At 34.5% G+C, this 13,627-nt stretch overlaps 1 protein-coding gene and 1 non-coding gene across 2 annotated transcripts; one reads left to right on the top strand and one right to left on the bottom strand.

Moving 5' to 3' along the window:
• The first annotated feature begins 3,071 nt into the window (after window positions 1–3,071).
• On the top strand, window positions 3,072–11,850 carry LOC124938192 (pyruvate kinase isozyme A, chloroplastic). Its single transcript, XM_047478588.1, has 7 exons — window positions 3,072–3,387; window positions 6,280–6,644; window positions 7,975–8,065; window positions 8,163–8,356; window positions 10,059–10,180; window positions 10,793–11,271; window positions 11,405–11,850. Exons 1-7 carry the CDS (start codon window positions 3,168–3,170, stop codon window positions 11,704–11,706), a joined length of 1,773 nt encoding a protein of 590 aa, XP_047334544.1. The 5' UTR covers window positions 3,072–3,167; the 3' UTR covers window positions 11,707–11,850.
• Window positions 11,851–12,390: 540 nt separating this feature from the next.
• Window positions 12,391–12,464, bottom strand: TRNAI-UAU. Its single transcript has one exon. It is a non-coding gene; the product is annotated as a tRNA-Ile (tRNA).
• Between the last annotated feature and the right edge of the window lie 1,163 nt (window positions 12,465–13,627).

Consider the following 13,627-nt stretch of genomic DNA (forward strand, 5'->3'; position numbering starts at 1 on the left):
AAGAGGCGAGGAAGATAGATACTGCCACGACATACTTAGAAGACACCGCAATGTTGTGGTGGAGGCGAAGGAGTAGCGACATAGAAAGAGGTACGTGTTCTATTAACACTTGGACCGAATTCAAGGAAGAACTCAAGAGGCAGTTTTATCCTGAAAATGCTATTCGAGAGGCAAGAGCCAAGTTGCGGCGACTCTCACAAAGGGGGAGTATCAAGGAGTATGTCAAGGAGTTCATCGCTACTCTCCTTGAGATCTCTAACTACTCAGACGACGAAGCCTTGTTTGCTTTTACAGATGGTCTACAAATGTGGGCAAAGCTTGAGTTGGAACGGCGTGGTGTCCAAGATCTAAACACCGCGATCGCTGTTGCTGAATCTCTTGTCGAAATGAGAAGACAAGAGAAACCAAAGTCGACTTATGAGAGGAATGACGAGGGGGAAAATGGTGGAGACCATTTTTACAGCAATGAAGACCCAACTAAGAGGACGAAGCCCAATGGTAGAGGAGATCGGGACGAGAAACGTGGAGAGAGACCCCGGATAAAATGTTTCTTTTGTGAAGGGCCGCATAAAGCAAGAGAGTGCCCTATGAAGAACAAATTATCCGCTTTAATGGAGGAGCAAGAAGGCCTTCACGATGAAGCTCGATTGGGGTCGCTAAATCTCCTTAGTGTCGTTAAAGCAAAGTTTGAAGGGCCAAAGACCGCGAAGAAAGGACGATTATTCGCAGAAACAAAAGTAAAAAGCCATATGGTTAAAGCTTTGTTGGATACGGGAGCCAACAACAACTTTCTAGAGGTAAAAGAGGCGGAAAGACTAGGGATTAGGTACACCAAAGAAAAGGGGTGGCTTAAAGCAGTCAACTCGACACCAAGTGCAACTTATGGAGTTGCTCGTAATGTAAAAGTCAACTTGGGGGAGTGGACTGGCCTTCTGGATTTCTCCATTATTGACATGGACGACTACAAAATGGTTCTTGGAATAGAGTTCCTAGACAAGGTAAATGCATTTATACTCCCTTCTTCTAATGCTATGTACATTCTAGAGCAAGGCAATACTTGCACAATACATTTAACACGAGAAGGCAAGAGAGAAACTAGGCACCTCTCTGCCATGCAACTCTCAAAAGGTGTAAAGGAGGACTATTCATCATCTTTTGTTACTTTGAAAGAAGATGAGAAAACTGTGGTCCAAGAGAAGACACCTCCGGAAGTTACAACTCTCCCAGAGAAAGTTCAGGATGTAATGCCCGCCAAATTTCCAAAGAAACTCCACCATGAGAGAGAGGTGGACCATAGAGAAGAGTTAGTCAATGGTACTAAACTATCGTCGACAATCTTTTATTGCATTGAATCTTCCAAATTGGAGGGATTGAAGAGACAACCGGAGGAGTTGCTCTTCAAGAAAGGGAAGTGCGAAATTGACAAGACCGCCAAGAGAATGAAGAAATGGGAGGACAAGAAGAGAAGACACTTGGAGTTCGGAGGAAACCGAGTGGTAGTAAAACTTCTCCTCCATCAAGAGAGACGATTTTCCAAAGTTCACAAGGGGTCTGTGAGGCGATACGAAGGCCCTTTTTTAAAGAAGAAACGGGTTAGAAAGCTAACATATCGCTCAAAACTTTTGTCGCATTTGGAGACATCATTTAGACCTACAAAGAGGATGCGACGAGGACGTCGCCGGAATGAGTGGGGGAGAATGTCACGGCCCACTTGTCTTCCTAACCCAAGAGGCTTAATCTTTCATGAAGGCCCAACACAAGGAACCTTCTAGAAACCTTGTAAGAAAGAATGTCATGCTCTACATTAATGGGTCATTTAATGTAGTGGTTGGTTGGTAAACTATTAAGGTGGTAGTTGGGTAGTAAGTCATCAATGTAGTAGTTGGATAATACACAATTAAAGGGGTAGTTGAATGTTATGTAATTAATGCAGTAGGTGGGGATAACCCTATAAATACCTTTGAGGTATTCCTTTGTAAAGTACTAAGTATTCAAGTGAGATAATATTAATATTCTTTGTAAGAGTTTACTCTCTCTCTAGAATTCTTGTGTCAATTCTATTAAACGTCGAGTGTTGCGTCGAGAAAGGTTGACTAGTTACTCGTTCTTGCGAAGATCATAACTAGTGCCGCACGGATCGTCAGTGGAAAGACTGAGCCCGTGACACTATGGAAGGAGTTCCATTTTTTTAGAAAATCAAAAGCGGGCCATTTTTATCCATTACAGCGTCGCGATGAATAAGACAGTGATGCATGAAACAACGTCGTTTCATGCGCTTTAACGCGTTCCGTTGACGACTGAGCATTCTGTTAGTGTCTCGGCTAACAAGCGTTAGTCGATCGTCTACTTCTCGGGAGCACGTGTCTCCAGCTGCAGCGACTTTGGTGTAAGTCCGACAAGCTCACGGACTAGGGTAGGGACAACTCATTTTATTAAACAATTAGGTTTGTAAATAAATTTATTAATTTTATTTAACATAAAAATGTGTAGCTTATTGGTTTATAACGAAAAATTGTAATTTTTTATTAGGACATGAGTTATATCTCACTAAAAACAATTTTTTTAATTTAATTAAGACAAATAATTTTTTTTCTACGTTTTTCTACATGCGGATGGGACAACCCAATTCTCGTGGCCGACACTGATCCCGTCCCCATTATGTTTCGGAGATATTTTTACTGCGCTCGTTTGATTTCGGGAAATCCTCACTCAACATCTTTATACATATTCTATAAAATTTTTTTTTTAATTATATTGTATAAACGAATTTTTAAATATTAAATATTATAATATATTAAAATTTTATATTATTACAAATAAATTAATTTAAAATTCTTATAATTTATAAAGAATAAATTTATAATTACAAAGAATAAATAAATTTATTGATAATTTTATATATTTTAATGTGTTTATTAATGTTTGGGATAGAAAAACATTAAAATCAGCTTAAAAACATTATTTTTGAGTATCATGACATTAGTTTGTTTAATAAAGAAAAAAAAATGATTAAAAATAGTTTCTTGATATAATTTTCTTAATTTATTATTCATAATCCTCTTTAAAGCCTATCCCTTTTCCTCAACTGAGAAGTAAACTGTTAGTCTACACTCTCCGGCGACCGGAAAAACACATTCAGGGAAATCTCTCTATCCAGATTCCAGACCATGTTACAATCGCTAAATCTCTTCATTTCTTCACCTGGATTCCCTGTCACTGAACAATCCTTTCTAAGACCTGCATTTCCCTCTCCCACTTGTCGATTTCCGCCGAGGTTTCGTCGCAAATCAATAACTGCATCGGCTACGCCGGAGCATTCTTCGGATCTTGAATCTCCGTTTCCTTCTTCATCTTCGATCCTCCTTTCCCAGAATGGTGCTAGTACAGGAAGTTAAATTTCTTGAATTGATAAAATAAACAAGAACTATTTGATTGAGTTCTTGAAGAGAAAGATTGAAATAATATTATTGATTGAATGAATAATCTTTACAATAGTTTATCTATTTATAATAGTAATAGAGAAATAACTAAATTGAGAAAATATAGGATTTGGTTATTATATTTAGCCTAATTAATAGGAGATAAAATATAGGATTTGGTTATTATATTTAGCCTAATTAATAGGAGATAAATAAATAATTTCTCTTATTTATTTAATACTTTATCATCCCCCTTCAAGCGAAAAGGTGAGGCACAAACCGTGAGCTTGCTACGTAAAAGAGCAAATCGATGAGAAGAAAGACCTTTGGTGAAGATATCAGCCACTTGATCTTCAGTAGGAATATATTGGATGAGTAGTTGTTTACGAGCAACTTTTTCCCGAACAGAGTGAAAATCGATTTCAATATGTTTTGTGCGAGCATGAAATACCGGGTTTGCTGATAAGAATGCGGCACCAATATTATCACACCATAGAACCGGAGAAGAAGAAAGTGAAACTCGAAGTTCACTAATCACACCATAGAGATTAAATCCAACAAAGATCAGGAGTTGTATATGCAAGAGCACAATATTCAGATTCAGTACTAGATATGTGGCTGTTTCAAAAGCTTCACTCCAATAATGTAGTGGCATAGATGCATGAGCCAATAAAGTGAGACCAGTTTCCGTAATATGACGAATTTTTCGTTCAGCAATGCCATTTTGCTCACTAGTATGTGGGCAAGATAAACGATGTAAAATACCATGATTATCTGTTAATGATTTGAAATTTCTATATTTTCCTCCCCAATCAGTTTGCAATATTTTGATTTTACGACTAAATAAATTTTCAATAAGTCGAAGAAAGTTGATAAACGTATTCAAGACATCCGACTTTTTCTTTAGCGGATATATCCACGTGAATTTGCTAAAATCATACACAAAATGTACGAAATAACGACCATTAGATGAAAATTCAGGAGCAGGTCCCCAAACATCTAAATGAATTAGGTCTAAAGGAGCCATAGATGTAGATTTTGAAGCTAAAAAAGGGAGTTTATGTGCTTTCCCATATTGACATGATCCACAAAAAGAAATAGTATTACTACCTGAAACTGGTAATTTAAAGTGTGATATAACTAAAGATGTAGTAGCGCTAGAAGGATGTCCAAGTCGTGAATGCCAAATTTGAGCCGGAGATCTAATACCAATAAATGCTTGTTTATTAGAACATGTTGAAAACGAACTTTCAGTAGGTTCAATGCAATAAAGTCCGTCCTTGAGTAATCCTTTAAGAAGTACTATCTTCGTATCTCGGTCGTTTCCGACTTTGATAGTTTGAGTGTCTGTATAAGGAGAATGTACATGTAGATTATTAAGATCGGAAGTAATATGGTCGGTAACACCTGAATCTGGACACAAAGTGGGATCTACAATAGTAGACGATGTAACTAACATTGTCGTAGGATTTGTAGAAGGATTAAAACGAGGGCACTCAAGAGCACTATGTCCTTGTACATTACATATTTGACAAGATGGATTATAAAAACAACTTTCGGAGCGATGACCAATTTTATGACAAAAATTACATTGCGGACGATTATTGTCTCGATTCTGTCTTTGGTTTACAATAGTAGACGATGTAACTAACATTGTCGTAGAATTTGTAGAAGGATTAAAACGAGGGCACTCGAGAGCACTATGTCCTTGTACATTACATATTTGACAAGATGGATTATAAAAACAACTTTCGGAGCGATGACCAATTTTATGACAAAAATTACATTGCGGACGATTATTGTCTCGGTTCTGTCTTTGGTTCTTTCCGCCTCCATGCCTATAAATATAAGCAACATTCGCCGAAACGTTTGAGCGCGAAATATTTTTATAATGGAATTTTCTTTTCTTGAATATGAGTCGTTGTTCATAATTTAGAAGGATGTCTGTCATCTCATTAAACAATAGATCTTGTCCGGAAGTTAGAGCACATATCATCGGCTCAAACTCGTCTCCAAGCCCGTTGAGTAGAGTTAGTTGCAGATCTTGATCAGAAACATATTGTCCGGCAGCGATAAGTGCATCTGATAGATTTTTGATGTGTTGAATGAAGTTAAGAAGAGAACCACTACCTTTGTGTGCGTTTAGGAGTTGACTCCGTAACTCAAATAGTCGGCTCTTTGATTGAGAAACATAAATTTTCTCTAAGGTTTTCCAAAGTTCTTGTGCCGAAGATGATTTTGAGACTTGTTGACGAATCTCGTCGGTCAATGTTGAAAAGAGCCATGCAAGTACCCTTTGATCTTGGATACGCCATTGTTTAAACTTTGGATTCTTGATTTGAATTGTATTATTTTGACCATCTGTTTCTTGAAGAAATTTGGGAGGAGTTTCAAGATTTCCTTCTACTATATCCATAAAATCATAACCTATCATGATTGGAGTAACTTGTGATTTCCAATAGATATAATTATATTTATCAAGCTTTACGCTTCCAGATATTATTGGTAGAATTGATGAGTGATATTGTTCTTCCATTGAAATCGTTTTCGGGAGTTTTCCCTTATACGCTCTGATACCAAGTTAAATTTCTTGAATTGATAAAATAAACAAGAACTATTTGATTGAGTTCTTGAAGAGAAAGATTGAAATAATATTATTGATTGAATGAATAATCTTTACAATAGTTTATCTATTTATAATAGTAATAGAGAAATAACTAAATTGAGAAAATATAGGATTTGGTTATTATATTTAGCCTAATTAATAGGAGATAAAATATAGGATTTGGTTATTATATTTAGCCTAATTAATAGGAGATAAATAAATAATTTCTCTTATTTATTTAATACTTTATCACAGGACAAGTCTCAGCCGCGCCAAATGCACCGTGGACGTCGACTGAATCGAGCTCAATCGAAGTGGATACAGTGACTGAGGCCGAGTTAAAGGAGAATGGGTTTCGAAGCACGAGGCGGACTAAGTTGATTTGCACGATTGGCCCTGTGACATGCGGCTTCGACCAGCTGGAGGCACTGGCTGTAGGTGGGATGAATGTTGCGCGGATAAACATGTGCCATAACTCTCGAGATTGGCATCGGAGGGTTATTGAGCGCGTTAGAAGGTTGAATGATGAGAAAGGATATGCTGTTGCGATTATGATGGATACTGAAGGGAGTGAGATTCATATGGGTGATCTTTATGGCGCTTCATCTGCTAAAGCTGAGGTTTTTTCTTTTCTTTCCTTGGGGTCTAAGTTTGAGTTCTTCACTTGGGGGTTAATTAATTCTCTATGTAGGATTTCAGACCACAATTTATGCAAGAATTCAAGGGCAATGGTCCCATTGTTGATCCACTTAAGTAGTCATTGATAGTTTGATACATAACAGATTGTGAACATTCAAACAAGGATATACAAATGTTTAATATGAGATTCCTACCATACAAAACAAGAAGAATCACTCTAGAAGATTGACTGTTAAGGTGTTAAGCTAATCTTTCTATAAAGCATATATGTAATCTGAAATAATTTTTCTTCATCTCTTGTTTTGTAATATTTATAGAATTAACCTCTACCAAATGGCTATGTCGTGCCATGGCGGAGGCACTTAAAGATCTCAACCGATGCTATGATACAATGTGAAAATTTTGAATAAGAAAATTTATTTCCGAATTTTAAAATATCGGATTACATATCTGCTTTATATTAATATATAGAAAATTCAAAGTAAACATGAATCTAATTAACGGTGTTACAATCAGTTAACAAAACTATTTAGCAGCTTAACACCTTAACTGTCATATTTCTAGAAGTGATTAACCACAAATCTTCTAGAACATATACAGCTATTCATATCTTTCTACAGAAATGAGGGAGAAATATGAATATACAAAGGGAATATTAATACTGCGGATAGTCAATATGATTTTGTTTTTCACTTTTATCGACAGTTCAGTCTTCCTTAAGACAATATACTTAAGTCAATAGCAAAAGAATAAGCCATTCGTTTCATACGAACTGTTATGCATTTAGGAGAGGATGGACATTAAGAAATGAGTGTTCGAGTTATGTGTACTCCCCCTTTTATCAGGTAATTTTTTTGGCACATTAATAGAAATGCTTCAGGATGTAAAATCTCAAGACTAGCAAAATATGCCTTAATCATATATGTATCCATCACTACGATCTTTGTATGTAGTTCTATGTTTATCCAACAAAATATATAAAACAGCTATAGGAACTGCAACAACTATTGCAATTTATTTATAGTGCCAACTCCGGATTCTAAATGGGCATTAACATACCCAAGCTTCTAAATGTAAACTAGTGTATACACAAGTATTGCCAGTGTCATTTCTTGGATATTTTCTTTTCTTTTCTTTTGAGACATGATTTTTCCCAGGAGGAGGCTAGCACAACATTTCACCACAATGACCCTCCACATCGTCATTTCTTTGATTCAGTCTAACATTGCTTTAAACTGAACCCAGTAGTAAAATTTAGTTCTTAATTAAATATACTTTTTTAATTATTAATCAACTTCTTTTCTCGTCCAGGATGGTGAGATATGGACATTCAGTGTTAGAGCACTTGATTCACCTCGCCCAGAGCGCACTATCAATGTGAACTATGGTGGATTTGCCGAAGGTCCATATTTCTTTGCTGTAAAATTTACTTTCATGTTGTATCTTATGCCTTTGTTTCTTTGTTGTAGTTTTTGACTTTGTGCTATAATCTTTAACAGATGTGAAAGTTGGTGATGAACTCCTAGTGGATGGTGGAATGGTGAGATTTGAGGTTATTGAGAAGATTGGTCCAGATGTCAAATGCATGTGTACTGATCCAGGACTTCTGCTGCCTCGAGCCAATTTGACATTTTGGCGGGATGGCAGCCTTGTTAGGGAACGTAATGCAATGCTTCCCACGATTTCCTCAAAGGTTTGGATCTCTTTTCATCTTTAACAAAGACCTTATTTGACATTTTCTTCCTCTATCAGTTTGTCTAAATATTACCTTGAAATGGTTTTCACTATACATTTTGTTGGGTTCCACATGCTGAGGCATAATGATCTCTATGTTATAGTTAGTCTGTAAAGAACATAAAGATATGCCAACTAGTTTCCAAGTTTGAAAGGACAGACCAAGAGAACGCGTCACCCCATACAACGACACTTCAAAGACACTTAACTAAGACATATGGTTTCTGTGGGAATTGAGAAGTTTCCCACCCTTGTATTTGCCCAATCAATCATGTATGATGATGTCTGTAAGGCTATGTTTGCTTAGCTGTGTTTTTAGAACTGAAAAATTGAATTATAATTCAAATTTCTTTTAAAGTTAAAATTTGCATATATTAGAACTGTCGTGGAACTGTAGAATACAAGCTACTATCAAAAGAGAGAATGAGATTGGAAGAAGAAAAAATGACCTCCACTTAGGTCAAATCATCAACACAAATTATAATTTCATTCTTATGATTGGAAAAATGATCAGTATTGTAATTCCTGACAATAATGTAATTGTAATTCCAATGAGTAAAGAATGGAATTGGGGTGGAAGAAAATATATAGGAGTGAATTCCGTTGGGAATTTTATTTCCAATTTCAACAAACTCTTAGAACCAACATAGGAATTGCAATTGTACCCCCAATTTCAGTCCAATTCCAATTATTGCCTTCAATTAACATCGCTTCATAGGAATTTAAAGATGCCTGCACAACTCTTTGCATCTCCTAGTATTCCTTGTGATAAGTTAAAGAATTAGAACTTGAATAAGCCATGTGGCTGTTTTTTTTGGACTTCTCATTCTATTCTAAGACTACCAAATATTGGTATTAGTCTATTGTCAATCTTTCCTTTTATGAATGTATATATGTAAACAGATTGACAATGAAATCAGAAATATAGTGAGTTGTTTTGAGTTTCCAAGTATGTTTAAACTGTTGCAAAGCCCTAGGGTTTTTTCTGCAAGATTAAATTGGTTGTCGGCCCTGGATTGGTGGGGTTGGTCTCTTCAGTAAGAGTTTTCGACCTAAGTGAGATGTTAAGAGATTTCTGCACAAGAGTCACAAAAACCACAAGTCTCTCAAGTTTCAATTTTATTACTTTTTTTATCCAGATGGGATCACATTTGAAAACATGGTGTATTTGAACTTATGTGGCCCATATTTAGATCTAGATATGCCTAAAAGGCGCCGGCAACAGAATTCCTCTTCTGGCCGGAGGCGGTGTTGGATTGGGCTCAAAGAGTTAAAAACATTGTCTTAGAGGTTTACAAAATGTCAAAATCTCAAGAAATTTGTGGAGTTGTTCCAAGGTGTCGTGATGTCTGGTGTATTCAGATACTGTTAGCTAGACCGTTCCCACCAAATGTATCTGAATCTATTTCCAGAAATTCATTGGTGGTTTCTAGTCTATATCCAGATCCAGACTCAAAAACAAAAGTGTTTTGAAATAGGTCCCTATATATATATCCTTACTCTTTTCTTAACTAGTGAGTTGAATGGATAGCCTTAGTATTCAACATCTTTGTATGTAGGATGCAGAAGTAGGTAACATTAATTATGTGTGATCTGCTGCATTACTATGTTATATTGATGATACTTTATTTCTTATTCTCATGCATTTTTTGCATCCACAGGATTGGTTAGACATCGATTTTGGCATAGCGGAAGGTGTTGACTTTATTGCTGTCTCTTTTGTCAAGTCAGCTGAAGTGATCAACCATCTGAAAAGCTATATCAAGGCTCGGTCTCGTGACAGGTATGCTTATTTTCACCTCTTTTCTCCATATTTTTCTATACAAAAGCCTCGGAACTTGGAATAGTCGACCTTTAGAGATGAGGTATTATTGATGAATTGCTTGAAAACGTTCAATGATTTGTTTTGATATACACTTTTTTTCATGTGAATCATGATGCCGGTATTTTTTTTACATTTGTTATGTTTGCCTAAAATCACAATTATTGAGAAAATAATCTAAATCATATTAAATAATTATTTAGATCATGATCTAGAAAATATCAAATCTCGATCCACATATTAAAAATAATTTGAATAGCAAATGTATAATAAAAAAATCACACTACCATTTGGATCATAATCTAAAAACATCTTATATACCAAACGAAAAAAATTCACTTTCAGTTTTAACATTGTCAATTTTCCAGTCGATCGTTATTGTGTCAGAGATTACAACAAAATATCCATTTCCAATTAGGTTCAATGATTCTAATGAAAGATCATAAACTTTTGAGGACCCATTTGTTGCAAATATGCCCTCTACTTGTAAATCTCACTTTAGCTTATTTTTTCATCTTTGTTTACCCTTTGTTTAAAGTTAAAGTGTTCATTTTTTCTGTTACGATAATGCAGTGACATTGCTGTAATTGCAAAAATCGAGAGTATCGACTCACTAAAGAACTTGGAGGAAATTGTTCAAGCATCCGATGGAGTAATGGTGGCAAGAGGGGATCTAGGTGCCCAGATCCCATTAGAACAAGTCCCATCCGCTCAGCAAAAGATTGTTCGGTTGTGCAGATATTTAAACAAACCCGTTATTGTTGCCTCTCAGCTTCTGGAATCCATGATTGAATATCCAACACCAACTAGAGCAGAGGTTGCTGATGTTTCCGAAGCTATTAGACAACGATCAGATGCTCTCATGCTATCTGGTGAGTCGGCTATGGGTCAATTCCCTGATAAGGCATTGGCTGTTTTGAGAAGTGTGAGTGTCAGAATTGAGAAGTGGTGGAGGGACGAGAAACGCCATGAAGCCATTCAACTCCCTGAAATTGCATCATCCTTTTCAGACAGTATATCGGAGGAAATATGTAATTCCGCTGCGAAAATGGGTAAGAATCGTCATTCTTGTTGTTAAATTTAGGCCTAGTTTAAAGAAGCTTTATCTCATAATTAATCAAATCATAAATCAAAATACCAAATTACTCCTTACATCAAACAAGCTCTTAATCTTTCCTTTTGCAGCCAACAATTTAGGGGCGGATGCGTTGTTTGTGTACACAAAGACTGGACACATGGCGACTCTGCTCTCTAGATGTCGACCTGATTGTCCGATATTTGCATTCACGACAAGCACGTCTTTAAGAAGGCGTTTGAATTTACAGTGGGGCTTGATACCTTTCCGATTGAGCTTCTCTGAGGATATGGAAAACAACCTTAATAAAACATTCTTTCTACTAAAGGCAAGAGGAATGATTAAATCAGGAGACCTTGTCATTGCAGTCTCTGACATGCTGCAATCAATTCAAGTTATGAATGTGCCTTAGAAATGAATTTCTTCATATTATTATAGAAGAAGAGGAGGAAGCCTTTGTTGCTTATGAAGTGTTTCATCACCTATTAAATGGTGAAAATTCTTGTAAGTCCCCATTTGTGTTCAAATTTGATGTGAGTAAGGCTTATTTAGGATTCCATAGACATGTTGTTATGGCTCATTTTTTTTTGTATTGTATTAGTCATTTTTCGTCCAATTGAGTGTACACCCTTTGTTGCCTCGTTTACTTGCATCTCGTCGTGTATGTCAATTGCCTTGTTTTGAAGCTTAATACATAGAATTATAGACAATTGGAAAATGGTTGTGGTGATTATGCCCCATTTGGAAAACTTGGAAACACAAATTTTGGATATATGTTTGTAATAAACATATTCAATTCTGTTTTTGTTTTACATTTGGATTTGAATATAAACAAAAATTATGGTGTCTACCTGTTTTTTTGCCTACTCTCCATTACACATGGTTTCTTTTGTAGTTCATGCATATTGCATTGGCACCATAAAAAGAAATAAAAACTTATATGGCAGTGATTGTGTTTATCACCTAGATCAAAATTTGACAAGCAAGTAAAGCAAGAAACAATTTCAAAAATTGACATTTAAATAGAAATAGTTTAAGGGTTTATATTAAAATTTGAAAACAGTTTATAGGATCTTAAAAAAAAAAGAAAAAAAAGTAGTCCAGGCGGGGCTCGAACCCGCGACCTTCGGCTCATAAGACCAACGCTCTAACCAACTGAGCTACGGGACTTTTGATTAATATTAAACTTTACAATTATAAAATTATAATTTAACTTTGACTGATTATGACATTAATATTTTTTTTATGATTTCAAGTCAGAATTATGATCAAATGGGATATGGCCCATTACAAAATATAAGACATAAAAGGAACTTAAATCAGACCTCTAAATGAATATATATTTGCTCCCATCAGAGATATTTTAAGCACTTACCTACCAAGAACTGATATTATTATTATTTTTGAATGCTCTAATTAAACTTAGTTGTTAAAAGTGGGAAAATTTGTCACATCCTCCAATCTCTATTATGCTTTGATTTTCAACATCTTGTAAAAGAAAAAAAATGAATATAAGATAATTATATTACACTTATAATCTCTTGCATCATTCAATAATTTAGTGATAAGTTATCTAAACCAACATGTTAAATATTCTTATATATTAAATTGTCATTAAAAAATACTATAATTCTATATTACATAATCGAATATGAATTAAGAATTTCTCATAACCTACTTTTCTCATTTCAAGCTACCAGGAATCTTTTGAAAGTTTGAAGGGTATGTTTAATGATTAAAATTAGAATTATCTTGAAATTCTAATTTCGATTTTGTAAGAATTTCTATTAAATTATAATTCAAGTCTTATGTTTGGAAAATGATAAAATTTTAATTAAATTTTAATTTTTATGTTTGAAAAAAATTATAATAAAAACTATTTTAACATATATTATTAAGATATTGGCTATTAGAATAACTAAAGTGTCAATAATTTTGTCGAATTTTGATTCTAATTTAAAAAAATATATATCGATTCGAGATGTTTACTTTCTAAATTAAAAAATAAAGTATCGGTTCGTCATTTAACTTCATAAATTAAAAAAAATATATCGGTTTTATATGTTAACTTTTTAAATTCAGAAAAAATATATATCGGTACAAAAATTAACTTACTAAATTAAAAACATATATTTATTTGACATTTTAACTTCCTAAATTTAAAATGAAATTATTGTTTTAACACGTCAATAATATTGTAAATAATAAGATATTTTGTTTGAAAAATATATTTATAATTTCAAGAAAGTGAAGTCATTATTATAAAATTATATTAATTTAAATTTTATTAAAAAATTATTATAAAAATTAGAAAATTATAATTTCAATTTCAA

The sequence above is a fragment of the Impatiens glandulifera genome, chromosome 5 (assembly GCF_907164915.1).
Source record: "Impatiens glandulifera chromosome 5, dImpGla2.1, whole genome shotgun sequence".
Taxonomy (NCBI): domain Eukaryota; kingdom Viridiplantae; phylum Streptophyta; class Magnoliopsida; order Ericales; family Balsaminaceae; genus Impatiens; species Impatiens glandulifera.

What these genes read in the sequence shown, in the direction of transcription:
- LOC124938192 (XM_047478588.1), top strand. Translation starts at nt 3,168, where the DNA reads ATGTTACAATCGCTAAATCTCTTCATTTCTTCACCTGGATTCCCTGTC. An exon ending in CTTCATCTGCTAAAGCTGAG is followed by an intron (nt 6,645 to 7,974) that starts GTTTTTTCTTTT and finishes TTTCTCGTCCAG; the next exon opens with GATGGTGAGATATGGACATT. An exon ending in CTATGGTGGATTTGCCGAAG is followed by an intron (nt 8,066 to 8,162) that starts GTCCATATTTCT and finishes AATCTTTAACAG; the next exon opens with ATGTGAAAGTTGGTGATGAA.